Here is a 14,070-nt window from a genome sequence, read left to right as displayed (position 1 = left end):
AAATAGGACCATGCAATTTATTTTAGGATATGATAACTGTTTGTTTCTTTGTTTGTTTTAAATACGGAACCATACAGATATACCTGATAGATTCCAGAAGTCTGAAAGCATCTGAAGTTTATACTCACTAAATAACTATGTGTAAAGCAGTTATGTATCTAGTATGCCAGAAATGAATGTAGTCCACAACAATCAGTAATAATGCACATAGTCTGAAATAATCCACCTCTTCTAATTGCTTTTGCATTAGTTAGAAAATCTTTTGCTTTAAAAAAAAAAATGGTCACTGTTACTGACTGCAAAAGAACCTGTCTAAATCTTTCAATCATGGCTGCTGATTGCAATACACAGTCAAGGGAATCAAAATCTCCCATCCCAAAAAGATGACAACCAGAGCAGCAGCCCTCTGAGAGAGTTTACAAACTCAGCCAGTAATTTTGATAATTCTGATTCTGTGCATGTGTTTACATAAAATCCATCAGATGCTTCTATACACACATCAGTGCTTGCTGAATAAGGGATGGAATTAATACATTTGATAAGGTAGCTTTTATTCATAAACATATACACACTGATGTAAAGGTATGCAAGTAGGCACTTATTAGGATGAGGACAGAAAATAAAATAGCTGTGTGAGTAAAAGTTTGCAGGTCTGGAACATTAAATAGCAATCCCACTGGCAAACTGAGAAGGACCTCTTCTGTGCAAGGAGAGTAGTTAAAAAACAAGCGATGCATGGAAAGGAACCTGTTGGGGAACCTGATAAGCAGTATGTCATCACTGCTCTAACTAAAGCTGTGCCACTTCTAACCTTCACTTCATATTAAAACAAATTCAGAAATACTGAGTACTTTCCGAATCAGCTATTTTTTTTCAGAGTGTGAGTATGTGTGGCTGCTGTGGGAGAAGTATTATCACAAATTCCATCTGGAATGTATACTAGAAGAAGATGCAGGAGAACAGGACCTGGAAACCACCCACACAGAACATCATATATCAGACAAATGTTGATTAGCTGCTAGTGCTACAAATTAAAAAATAATGGTTTGGATATTCTGCTAGATCAAAAAAATAGGTGATTAAGTGTGACAGAGATGACAAGTCTGTCTCTAGGTGGAAGGCCAGCACGTTCTGCCTTAAGACTGTTAGAATTTTCCCTCTGCTTTCTTTTTTTACCGTCCATTTAAGCTTTGATGCCCTCTTTGTCTTGGTTCAAAATTTTACACATGTGTTTCACTCATCTCTCTGCTGGGAGAAAAAGGCAGGACTAAGACATCCTCTTCCTTATCCTTTATTCTACATGAGAAGAGGGGGCAGGGAGGGAAGGTGCAACTTATTCCATCATGGCAGCAGAGCAGTTTAAGAAATCATATCGGGGGTGAGTTTTGGTTCACATATCAATCACACGACACTCACCAGAAGCACAATGACAACATATGCTTATTGCAGCACAAAATGGATTTAAAAGCAAGAAGTTGTGCTGGAAAACCTCTGGTACACCATAGTCCATAGACCATTTATGTGCTTGAGTCTATTTCTTTAAGCATTTTCTTACCTTCTTGCTGGAGGAAACAGTACATAATATTTTTTCTCATGACTGGTAACAATCTAAATATGCTATTTTTCTCACATTTGACTGTATAGGTTTAAGTGAGGTTATACACCAAGTTTTAGCATAAGCTATGTTTTTTACTTGTTTTTTGTAAACTTTATCCATTAAAGGCCTTTTTATGATTAAGCAGAGAAAATTACTTATAGACATTTTAAAATGTATTTTTGATTCATTAAAAAAACGAAACAGAAGTTCACTCTTACTTCTGCTACTTTATCTGGTACGATGTTTCCTTCATATGGGCATCCCAGGGCACAGGACACATACCTATAATTAAAAGAAAATACAGTGTTCTGTTTTTTTCAATATATATATGTATTCATCCCTGTTACATTAAAAAAAAAAGGTTAAATATAATTTTGAATGCTTAAACCAGTCAATGTAGAATAAAGATTTGAATGAAAAGTTAAAATTACATCAGATGAAAACAGCAGGTTTATCAATTTTCGTTTTAAATCACAGAACAGTAATTTATAGCTTTATTTATGCTCACTACATGCCACAAGATGTAAAGGACTGTCAGTGCAGCCAAGTTAACAATGTTGTAGGAGACTTTATTTTTCTTGATATTTCCTTCTGATGTTGTAAGAGCCAGCTCAAACTTTGCTTTGCCTTGCCTTCACAAGGTATTCAGAGGAACATATCACTTTCCTCCTTGTACTACCTGCCCAGATCACAGTGAGCAACACATGGACACAAACAATTTCTAACAATCCCACCATCTCATAAGTCATCTGAACTATGGTGAATGAGGGAGCTTTCACCCTCTGTCACTGTACTGGCATTTCCGTCCCATTGCCCAAGAAGAATTATAGCTCCATTGCAAGCTGTAATTTAGGTATGCCTTGGGACAAGAAGAAACTGAGAAGCCAAACTGTGTCCCTCAGCAGCTATTGGCTCCACAAACTACAAAAATTGAAAGCCACAACCAAGCTTCCATTGTTCAGCCCTAATACTCTATTAGCATAGAATTCAGTTTAAATTTCCTCATTTTAATGACAATTAAGAGCCATGAAATTGTAATTAAACTTCTAATTGTTTATCTTAAATTGATTAGGAATATGATTAAACTAACCAGAAACATCCACAAAATCAAAGATGTGACTGTAAAAGGATTTACAACAGATTCAGAGGCCTGCAGAGCCCCAGTCCCAGTGGGAGGTTGTTCAACTGCTTAATAGGAGAACAAGAGCCTTCATCAATCTCCCATCATTCCCTTTCGCTCAACACTGAAGGATATAATGTAAAATTATACACTGTATAATACAAAAGGGATTGAACAGATGCCAGTTTGTATGTAGTCAAGGTCCGTGGGGTAAAGGATGTATTGTTCCTTTGCAGTTGAAGGAGAAACTGATTGATAGAATGTGAAATTAGGATCAGTAACAGGCAAAAACAAATTGCAAAAAAAAGTCCATATTTTAATACATAGAGCATATTCCATATCTTATATGAAGGTATGGTGCTGGCTCACTAGAAGTAAAAGTAAGAATGAAGCAAACCTTAAATCTAAAAAGAGCTTGATTAGCTCTGACAAAGAAATGGAAATTAATTTTATTTCCACAAAAGTGATTGGGTACATTACATCCTGCTCATAATTTTAATCCAGATGCCTCCTAGGCATGATTTCAATTACCTACATGTCATTATGAAAACCAGGTTTTTGAAACTTTGCCACAGAATTCATTAAATATCAGCTCCAACTTAGATGTCATTATTTAAATTTCAGAATTCTGAGTTTTCGTATCTACATTAAAGATAAAAAAGTAGCTACTGTTAACTGTTAAACACTGTCCTGACTTTCTGCGACACATATCTCAAAAGTAATTCAGGATAATTTCCTTAATTTGTTTCATGCATACAAAGTTTTTTAAATGAAACTAAGCATGACAAATTTCAGACCCAAAGGACTGCTTTTTACATAATACTACAGTGCCTAGAGCTAGTGAATGCATACACTTACTGAAATTATTTTCAATATCAGCCACAGCACTTTTTACAAAGTGATTAAGAACAGTACTAAATACTAAGTAAATGCAAAACACACAGTATATATATGCATATGTTTCCTTTACTTACATATCTTTACAGGTTCCTAATGGCTACATATGTCAGATCAAGAAGACGTGCATTTGGTAGTGATAATGTGGCATGAATGACATCTGGAATGGAGTAGGGCAAACAAAAGTAAAAGCAGGCCAAAAGGTATCTAGAGAACAACAGAATACTCCCTGTGGCTCACACCAGCGAACAGAAACTTGCCTGAGCTCACATAATTCAACTGGGCCTGCTGGGGTATGAAAGTATGTGGTGACCTGAGGAATCTGCCTACTACAATACACAAATCTGTTTGAGATTATGAACTCTCTGCATACTTACACCATTGTGACTAGACTGACATTTTAAACAAGGAAAATATGGTAGATATAATCTATCTGGGCATCTGATATTCAATATTAAACTGGAGAAAATAGGGATTACTGAAAGAATTTGACAGGAAAAGAACTTCCTACCAGAGAGACAACAAATTCCTGTGGAGAACAAAAAAACAAGTTTTCAGTAGAGTTCATCAAGAATGAGCTTGGCAGAATGTTATCTAATAATTTCACTTAATGAGTTGGAATAAAAAGTAGGGATGTGGTGATAACATTAAATTTCTTGGTACTGTCAGTATGAATAAAAAGCAAAATGAAAAGCACTGAGATTCCATGGCGAATGGACAGGAGCGTTAGAAAAAGGACTCAGTTGATGGCAATGACAAAGAAAGTGAAATGCCTGAAGTGTAGCTATAAAAAAGTAAAGTGCACTCCAGGCATATATCAGGATAAGCATTTTTAATAGAGGACATAAAATAGAGGAAAGAATGACAAAGTAAGCTGAGCTGGAAGGGATTCACAAGGATCATTGAGTCCAACTCCTGGCTCTGCACAGCACCATCCCCAAGAATCACACCATGTGTCTGAGAGCATTGTCCAAATGCTGCTTGAACTCTCTCAGGCTCAGTGCTGTGACCACTTCCCTGGGGAGCTGTTCCAGTGGCCAGCCACCCTGTGGGTGAAGAATGTCTTTCTAATATCCAACCTAAATCTCTCATGGCACAACTTCAGGGGTTATCACAGAGAAGAGATCAGTGTCTGCCCCTCCTCTTCCCCTCATGAGGAAGTTGTAACTGCAATGAGGTCTCCCCTCAGTCTCCTCCAGGCTGAACAGACCAAGTGACTTCAGCCACTTCTCACACACTTTCCCTCAAGGCCTTTCACCATCTTTGTTGCCCTCCTTGGGATGCTCTCTAATGCTTTCATATCTTACATTGTGGCACTCAAAACTGCCCCCAGCACTCGAGGTGAGGCTGCCCCAGGTCAGAGCAGAGCAGGCTAATCCCCTCCCTTGCCTGCCTGGCAATGCTGTGCCTGATGCCGCCCAGGACAGGGTTGGCCTTCCTGGCTGCCAGGGCACTGCTGATTAATGTCAAACTACCACTCACCAGGACCCCCAGGTGCCTTTCCACAGCACTGCTTTCCAGCATCTCAGTCCCTAGTCTGTCAGTACATCCAGGGTTGCCCCATCCCAGGTGCAGAATCCAGCACTTTCCCTTGTTGAACTTCATATAGCTGGGGATTGCCCAGCCCTCTAATTTGTCAATGTCTCTCTGCAGGGCCTCCCTGCTTTTGAGGGAGTTGACAGCTCCTCACCGTTTTGTATCATTTGCAAACGTGCTTAGTATCCCTTCCAGTCCTGTGTCCAAGTCATTTATGAAGATGTTGAAGAGCACAGGGCCTAAGATGAAGCCCTGTGGAATTCCTTTTGAAAAGGTCTTGTGGCATTCTTATTGGAAATAAGAGATACGATTTGAGTCATTTGTAGAAAACTTCATGCAAGTTGGAACATAGGCAGGCAAGCACTGAGTACTGCTAGTGGGGTACAGAGACCCTAGCGTGTGAAAGGAGAAAACATACACGTCTGTGTGAAAGAGGAAAAATAATCATGTCTGGTCTGAGTATTTGCCAGGATACCTAGAATTAGGGCAGTGCTGAGTGCGATGCTTTGTAATTGCATTTATGTGGTTCCAAACCAGTAAGTGGAAGTGCAAGGAAATAGGTTTCAATACAAAGGTAGATCTGTTATCTACAGATAAATTTGGCTGTTACACGTTCCTTTTATTTGTTGCTATGAAATAACCCATAGGGTATTAAAATCACAAGAGCAGAGCCAAAGCACAGCCCCAAGACTTCCACCCATGCACCTCCAAAATGGGAGACGGCTTCGAAGAATATGCTGCAGAACTGCTTGGAAAGAAGAAAATTACCAAGAAACAGCCACAGAGAGCAACAGAAGACACAGGTTTAAACAAGAGTCTGATCAACTGCAGCAAACACTACTGACAAATCAAGAAGAATGAGGATAGACTACTGTTTCCGAGATCTTGTCATCAGGGAGTTTGGTGAGAGCTGTAGCAGTTGCAAGCAAGGAACAGAAGCCAAAGTGTAGGAGTTATAGGAGGGAATCACAGAAGAGGGTCTCCAGACAGTAATTATAAACAGCGCCTTCAATGAGCTTAGGAATGAAGAAGAGATAGGCGATGAGATATGATATGAAGAACCAAGTAGGGTCAAAGGTGCAATTTTTAAGAGGTAAATGCTTGCTTATATTGCAAGTGGAAAAGAGCCAGAGGACAGTGAGAGGTTAAGAAAGAGAATAAGGGAGGGAAGAAATAAGAGGAAGAACAGAACATGGGGTCACTGGGGCAAGTGGAGGGGGTACAGATGGAAAGTAGACAAGAAACTTCTGCTGCTCTGACAGTGGAGGAGAAAGGACAGAAGGAATAGGATATGGTATCTATTTTTCTTAGGAGAAAAACCAAGATCCTGTGTGAAGAAAAGCAGCAGAGGAAAGAGAAGAGTTTGAGAAATAAATTACAAAGACAATTGGGATTTAATTTGTGAATTCAATTAAGTTGGAGAATACAGCTGTTTTCTAAAAAGATAGCAGGACTGAAAGAAAAAAAAACATGCCATAATGAAAAAGACTGTATTAGTCTCAGAATATTCACTAGAGACACTTCACAGTATGAGAGCAGAAGCAAATATCTGGGAGTTCACAAAGTAGAGTCTGCAATGGAAGTGTTTAATTCTAAGTATGTGCTTAAATCTTTGCTGAATCAAGGCCAGACATAGCTTAACTACATCTTCAGCATGCAATCAAGAAAACAGCCCGTGAAGCCAGAGAGGGAAAGAAGGACTCACAAGTGAACACATCTATACAGCTGCTTTAGGAACACACTGGCATATGCTGTTTTGCTCACTCAGGTTCTGTGAAATCAGAACTCCTCTGTTAAAGAAGAAGTGATAAAAATAAGTTTTCTACTTGTTTCATCTGACAGCATTTATCCAGTTTTTTGTCTGTCTACAGATTTAACTGCAGATGAGTATCATTTGGTCTTCTAAATTGTTTTCTATGCATATAAAACAAAGAAAAAAAACCCAACAACTTTACTGTGTAATATTTTGCACAAAAATGCTGAACAGCCTCTGGGGATGGGGAGGGAGAAGGAAGAGGAAGAGAGTTTTCAATTTCTTCCAGCATGCTAAAACCAAATTTCAATGTTCCACAAATGGTAAAGACAGTATAAGATCCCCATGATCAGGGTCACTAGGAGTGGTGATAATCACATCAGCCCAATGCCTGTGAAGTGAAGGGTATAAAACCAAAAACAGGGTAAATGAGCAAACTTTTCTTAACCAAGGTCTGTTAAAAGGAAAATGAATCCAAGAAGAAACTGAACTCTGTGTTGTAATCAACCCTTTGTCAAGTTGTTTTCTGCAGGAGTCCCAGAGCCAGATCCACAGCTGCTGCCACAGCTGGAAGCATGGAGCCTCCTGAGAAGCCAGTTGCAGACTCAGATGCTGCTGTTTCCTGTTTATTATTATAGTGTAAGTTTACATATAATTTACCATGTTCACTGCAGATGTATTTATTTTTATTGGATGTTTGTCCTAAAATGTACATGCCTATTATTTGGTGAATTCATAATATTAAGGTTGATCTATTCTGTCTCTCTGCAAAGAAAACCATTTGTTAAAAACAGGCAATCTTTACTGTAGGGAGAAAGAAAACACAAAGAAGAGAAGAAAAGAGAGAAAGGAGATCCTTCCAGAAACAGAATCTCCAAGCCAAGTCCAAAATGTGTAAATAAGGCCAGGATCTTTTTTCCACATCTGACTTAAAAAAACCCAAAAAAACAAAACAAAAAAAAAAAACCAAAAAACCAACCAACCAACCAACCAACCAAAAAAACCCCAATCTCTCCATGTGTTTAGTGCCCTGTTAAAAGTAATATATATCCTATTCTCAGTGAATATTACAGAAAAAAAAATTTACTCTTTTTAAAATGCCCAGAAAACACTGTTAAATTGGGAACGATGTTCTAGAAAAGAGGTACTTCCCTAAAAACGTAACCAAACCATTACAATAATGAAGGGCCACTTAACCATTTAACTTTCAATAACTCTCTCAAGTTATCCTTGGATCAATCAGTAACACACTAGCAAACACATCATATTTGTTACTTTATAATTTCATACTAACGTTTCACATCTGACTCACTCTACCCTCGTTTTTACTTCCCACAAGGATCCTTTTGTTTTGTTTTTTTTTTTAAGCAGATCTTCTGGTCTGCTATTAATATTTTCTCTCTGCAGGTACAAAAATATTGGGTAAAAGTTGGTATAAATTTATTTCTAAGGAAAACCTCTCCTCTCACACAGTGCAATCATCCACTGTGATAGAGTTAGTACAGTGGTTCAGAGATCCTTTTCTTAATCTGTTCCCAGCACAGAGAAATTTACTAAGACCCCACATTCTAGTAATCTCTGGCTTCTTAAACTTCTCCAGGGCACTGAGACCACTTAGCTTAATACTGTGAAACCCTGTGGATTTGTTTACCATTCACAAGCTAAAATGTGTTGCTTCGAAGTCTATTAAATGTTCATCTACATTTTGTTGTTTCCATAGGCTCAAATATAGGTTCACTTATAATGACATGAAGGTGTTACATAGGTTTTCCTATCTAGAAAAGTGATAACAGTATAAATCACAATACTATCAAAATAATTGTGACTATAGTCTTTAAAATGGAGATTTTAAAGCAATGTGGGAAAAAAAAAGTGTATTCCAGCCCTAAGTATTCCAGAATACCAGAAAATATGAGTTCTACGTTTCTGTATGTATTCGTAAAATACACACAGCTTTGTACTGTATATATTTGTGAAAACTGAATTGTTAGAGTTTATCTGATAGTATTTCTAATTACATATAAAAAATTCAATACTGTGAGGCCATGCAAATATCTCAAGTTGTTCAGGATGAACTGTAATAAAAGAAAAAAAAAAGAACATTGTTGAACTGAATTATAAATATCAGGTTATCTTGATAATCAGAAGTTTTAGATAACCAGATGTGTCTATAAACAAAACAGACTTCACTATTAGTTTCTAAAATCACTTGTTGTAAGTACATTAAAATAAAAAGAATGTGTTCTTTCATTATTTTTTTCAAAATAAATCCAGGTATCATTAGCCCAAGACAAGGGTAACTAAAATCAATTCTTTCTCTTTAAGTTTTGATTATATTTTGTTTAATATGTGTATTAGCATCAAAGTCAGCCATTAAATATTTCCTATAATCCACAAGGAATTACATATGTTGCAACCTATAAGCTTTATTATAGCATAATATAAAAGGTGGAACTAATAATAATAGTAGTAGTAGTAGTAGTAGTAGTAGTAGTAGTAATAATAATAAAAGCAATAATTTGTTATCAATTTTTCATGGAAAAAATACTGCTATATTTCAAGTATATCAACCAGTATTTGAATTCTGTGCAAATACATATATAAGCCAAATATTGATATATTTCAAAATGCTTTTATGTACTGCAAACTGTACCATATGACTCATTCTTAAAATGCATAAGACATAAACAACAGAATTACATGGTGTAGTTCAGAATTAATGTGTGATTACATGTGCTTTTAATTTATGAAGCAGCATCTTTGTAAGGAAATGCTTCTAGAGATATTTTAAAGCAATCATTTGCATCTGTTTTTCTAACACTGAACCACTAAACATTTGCATACACATTCATATTTGCATAAGTGGCCTTAAAAGGGCTATTACATGAAAATTTTTCAGGTCTGGAACATAATTACAGCTTTTAATTGTTGACCATGGAGAAGTGCTTTTTAGTAGAGGAAAAAATTACAACCTTTCAGGCTTGTATCCCCTGTTCATTTTTCATTAGGAATATGAAACTGAATGTTTCAGAGGGAGATAGTCTGATTTTATGTCATTGTCAGAGGACTCAAAGTACCATTTGTGGAAAAGAGGGAAAAATCCCAGTCCTTACTTCCTTAACTGTTGTATTGTACTAATTGAAATTCATTCCTGTGTCTTTTAAATTTTGGAATATATTACCTTAAAAGAATCCAGCTTAATGGAATACATTAACTTGGAAGAAACCAGCTTAATCAGAATTAACATTTTCTTCATATGTACATTAATGATACATTTAACTTAAAGGACAATCCAAGCGACTACTTCCAATTACCATCTCCCACCATTTTTTATCAATCCTGGCTGTTAGACTTATTTTTTAATCACTGAATAAGTTGTGATATTTTAATAGTACTTGAATTATACATTAAAAGGTGCAAATTTAAAAACAGCACTATTTTGTGTCACTTTACATGCAAAACACACATAGTAGTAATTAGCTGATCAAACAGTTCATAACACATTTGGCTCAGTGTCTTCACAGAGTGTGTCCCAGATGTTACTGTAAAATAAAAAAAAACAAAAAAAACCCCCCCAACAAAACCCCAACAAAACCCCACCCTTTTATGATGCTAATAAATGGTGTAACTTCTAAGACCATATGCAACATTTCAATTCTTCATAAACATTTGAACTAATTTAGTAAACATTTAGAAAGCCGTGGACTGTGCTACAGATTTTAAATTTGACAACTGACAACATAAATTTTTTGGATGATGATCGAGTCAATGTTAGTGCAGCTGTAGTAACAGTAAGACATGCAAAAGCCTAAAGTTTAGTTTCAACTGTTTGAGTGCATTTTTCATAAGATTCAAGGATTGCCAATGATTTATGTTCACTAAATAAATAGTAAATTGCCAGTAAAAATAGGAAATAAAATTTGAACCCTTAAAATTATTTTTGGAAGTATTTTTCAACTGCTCAAATAAGGAGTTAGGGCAAGGCACTAAATTATCCATTTCCTGCAAATAAATAACACTTTAAACAATAATAGCACTTTATAAAGGAAACAATCTCTGTATTGAAATGAACACAAATACAATTTATGCTTATTATTTTTATTACCTTAGTAATTCTAGCAAAATATTTAGCCTACAAAATGTGTAGTCTTGGGAGCTTGATGGAGGAAGGGCTGCAGGTTTTGGCTATGATTCTTTAAATTAGCCAATGTCTAAAAGGGTGATTAAAAACAAAGTCCACAGAGTAAAAATCTTTTCCTGCATAGCCAACAGTTTCATTTTGTGACGCCTTGCAGTGCAAAGCCTATTAATACATTTCTTCTATCTCTTGTAATTCACACAAATTACAAGGTTCTAATTCTTAGCCTATTCACAGGTAGGATGGGATTCATTTGTTCTTACTTCTGATATCAGAGATAATCATCTACAGCCTAGCCATAGTCAGGCCACCTATAGAATGACCAACACTGAAACACTGAATGGACCTCAATTCCTTTGCAGCCAAAACAATGGATCATCCAGAGAGGGTTTCATCTTATCCTATGGCAGGTACTTTTTAAAAGCACAGAAGTAAGTAAGTAATCCACAGCCTGAAGATTGCCTAATTCCCTCTAGTAACTACTAGAAGATTTAGGATGACAAGCCCAGACTTGTTGTGTGGTCACATTCAGATGCGTCTCATGTTAGAAAAATAGTTGCAAACAATATATAATTACTGTCACTAAATAGAAGCCACACAACAAAAAACCTGAAACTAATCTCTTCAATTGAGTAACAACCAGTCAAACCATGAGTACCTATTCCAAATACTGAATTTCAAAAAAACCTTGCCACAAACCCTTGACTGTCTCATTAAAAATTTTGGCGTTTAAAAATTTTTGCATGGAATTGGGATACAAAAATCCCATTTATTTTATCTGTCAGTAAAAGCCGCTTCTTTAGCAGCAGCTAAATATGGGACCATAAATCACAGACTTTAATAGCTAATTCTGTTATGATTGCTTCATTTCCAGGAAAAAGTCACCTTGGTTGCACTGAGTACTTCTGTGAAATCTGAATACTTCTGTGAAATATTTCTGTGAAATACTTCTGTGAAAGTTTTACTTTCTGAAGATCTTATAGCTTTTTTTTAATATTTTTAATTTTTTTTAAAATTGTTAATTGAGGAAGAGAAACCCCAGTATTTTATCTCAAACACAACTAAAAACTTCAGAGGTCTTCCAAATGTACTGCAATATTTGGGAACTAATGAACTACTTTCGCTCAAGTACTAGTGAATTCCCTATAGTAGTGCAGGCTTTTATTGGATATTGCTACCAGAGAAAATCATGGTTTAGTTTTCTAGAATTAAGTCTGAAATGTCAGTCTGTCAGTCTCCCCCCTCACAAGCAGTTGAAACGTTGAAAACAGACTTAATTACTTCGTGGATTTGGCATTCAAAACTGATGCTTCTTCTTTAAGGATGTTTTTTCATTTCTTTTACTAATTAAAATTTTAAGTCCACCTTTTAGACCTTTGTTCAACTGCTGAGAGATCTAATATTAAAAAAAAGAAGTCCCTCTGAATCCTGTATTTCTATATTCATGCTTCTGCTATTTTTTTCTGGTCTTCAGAATTCTACTCAACTTTAAATCTGCTCACTTTGTAGTATATCTGATATTAAGCAACTCATAATTAAGCAAAGTGTTAAGCAGTCAGAGTGTTAAGTCAAAATTACAAAGCAGTCAAAGTGCTCTGTAACATCCTGCACCTGGCATGACAGGCTCAATAAAATCGTCCTGCATTTACTGTATGATGTTTGTCTTATGTTTGCACGCTGAAGTGAAATTACAGATATCTGTACTGGATACACAAAGTAAGCACTTTCAAAATATAATCCAATTGCATTTTCCTTGAGTTCAATTATCTCCTTCATCTTCATCTCTGTACTGTTTTTCTGTTTGTGCCACTATCTGGTTCTTGATATTCCTCCCTTTTGTTTTCATTCTTTTTATTGTTACTTTTTTTTTTTTTTGCTGTGCTGTTCTTGTTTTACCTTTTTCTGCCTCCTACTTCCTTCTCCTGGTTTTTTTTCTAATTTTTTTTATTATTTAGGTGTGAAGAAAAATAAAAGCCACATGGTTTGTCAGATAGTAGACAATAAATATTTGGGAATTTTGTAGAATCCTGTCATGGGAACAGTTACTTCCATCACATCAATGTATCAGTGCCAGAACAATTGCTTCTGGCATGGGACAGATGCAATAGACATATAACCTAGGGGGGAAAAAGCACCAGGTTACCACTTTTTTAAATATGTGAAAAAAATAGTACACAGAAGACAAATTAATATTTTAAGCTGAAAATCAATCTACAGTACATTATAGGGGCTTCTTCATCACCTGCAATTTACATCTTATGGACAAGTTGCAAAGTCCCTCTTTTGGCATCCATAATTATCCAAAAACTTCTAAAATGCATAGGCTTTGAGGCTTTCCTGGATGGTTGGTTGCCTATATTGTACCATTTGGTTGAATTTTATTACCTAAATACAGGATTATGAAACAGGAAATATCTCCTGACATGCCTAGACATCTGGGAAAACCAGAAAAGAGAAGTTTGGTGGGAAAATATTTACAAGTGGCTATGGTTTGTTGCTATACATGTGCTGTTTTTTTCTGAATTGACTGCCTATTCCCTTAACCACACCTTTCTGGGACCTAAAATTCAGGCATCCCTGGGCTTATTCCTTCTGGAGAAATCAAAATGCTGGTTATGTTCTCAGCTCAGAATTTAGTTTCAGAAAAAATGTGACAAACAGTGGTAGCAGAGAGCTTTTAAATAACAGACCTCTTATAAGAGAAGTTGCTCAGGGAGGCAAATCCTGACCTTACCTGGCAGATTAGCAGCTGGGAAAAGTATTTGAACTCTGGTACAAGTTACTATTTCTTAACACAATGAACATCCTTACTTCCCTGTTTGGTGATTTTCCACCTGAAACATATCCAGGCTATGGAAAAAGAACCCAAGCATTTATGATCTATCCTTGTTTGGCTGTGTGTGTGAAAATCATAAAAGCACAGAATGGTTTGGGTTGAAAGGGACTTTAAAGATCATCTAGATCCAACACCCCTGAAATAGGCAGGGACACCTCCTTCTACTAGACCAAGTTGCTCAGAGCTCCATCCA

The 14,070-nt window shown here is 36.2% G+C and overlaps 1 protein-coding gene across 5 annotated transcripts in view; it reads right to left on the bottom strand.

Annotated features, from left to right (window-relative positions):
• Window positions 1–14,070, bottom strand: part of HMGCLL1 (3-hydroxy-3-methylglutaryl-CoA lyase like 1) — a 78,102-nt gene that overhangs the window by 34,900 nt on the left and 29,132 nt on the right. For 4 of the 5 annotated variants that reach the window (XR_014851066.1, XM_085056625.1, XM_085056626.1 and 1 more), the window contains exon 6: window positions 1,816–1,879. Coding sequence is in view for 3 of the 5 variants with exons in the window: in XM_085056625.1 (XP_084912751.1) it covers window positions 1,816–1,879 (64 nt within the window). In the remaining 2 variants the exon portion in view is untranslated. Of the gene's footprint in view, window positions 1–1,815; window positions 1,880–10,940; window positions 11,956–11,989; window positions 13,159–14,070 lie in introns of those variants that run through there. The other variant, XR_014851067.1, reaches the window with a different exon arrangement.

This window comes from Lichenostomus cassidix, chromosome 3 (assembly GCF_008360975.1).
Source record: "Lichenostomus cassidix isolate B80296 chromosome 3, HeHo_3.0, whole genome shotgun sequence".
NCBI classification, from domain to species: Eukaryota; Metazoa; Chordata; class Aves; order Passeriformes; family Meliphagidae; genus Lichenostomus; species Lichenostomus cassidix.
This window is presented reverse-complemented; position numbering and strand designations above follow the sequence as displayed.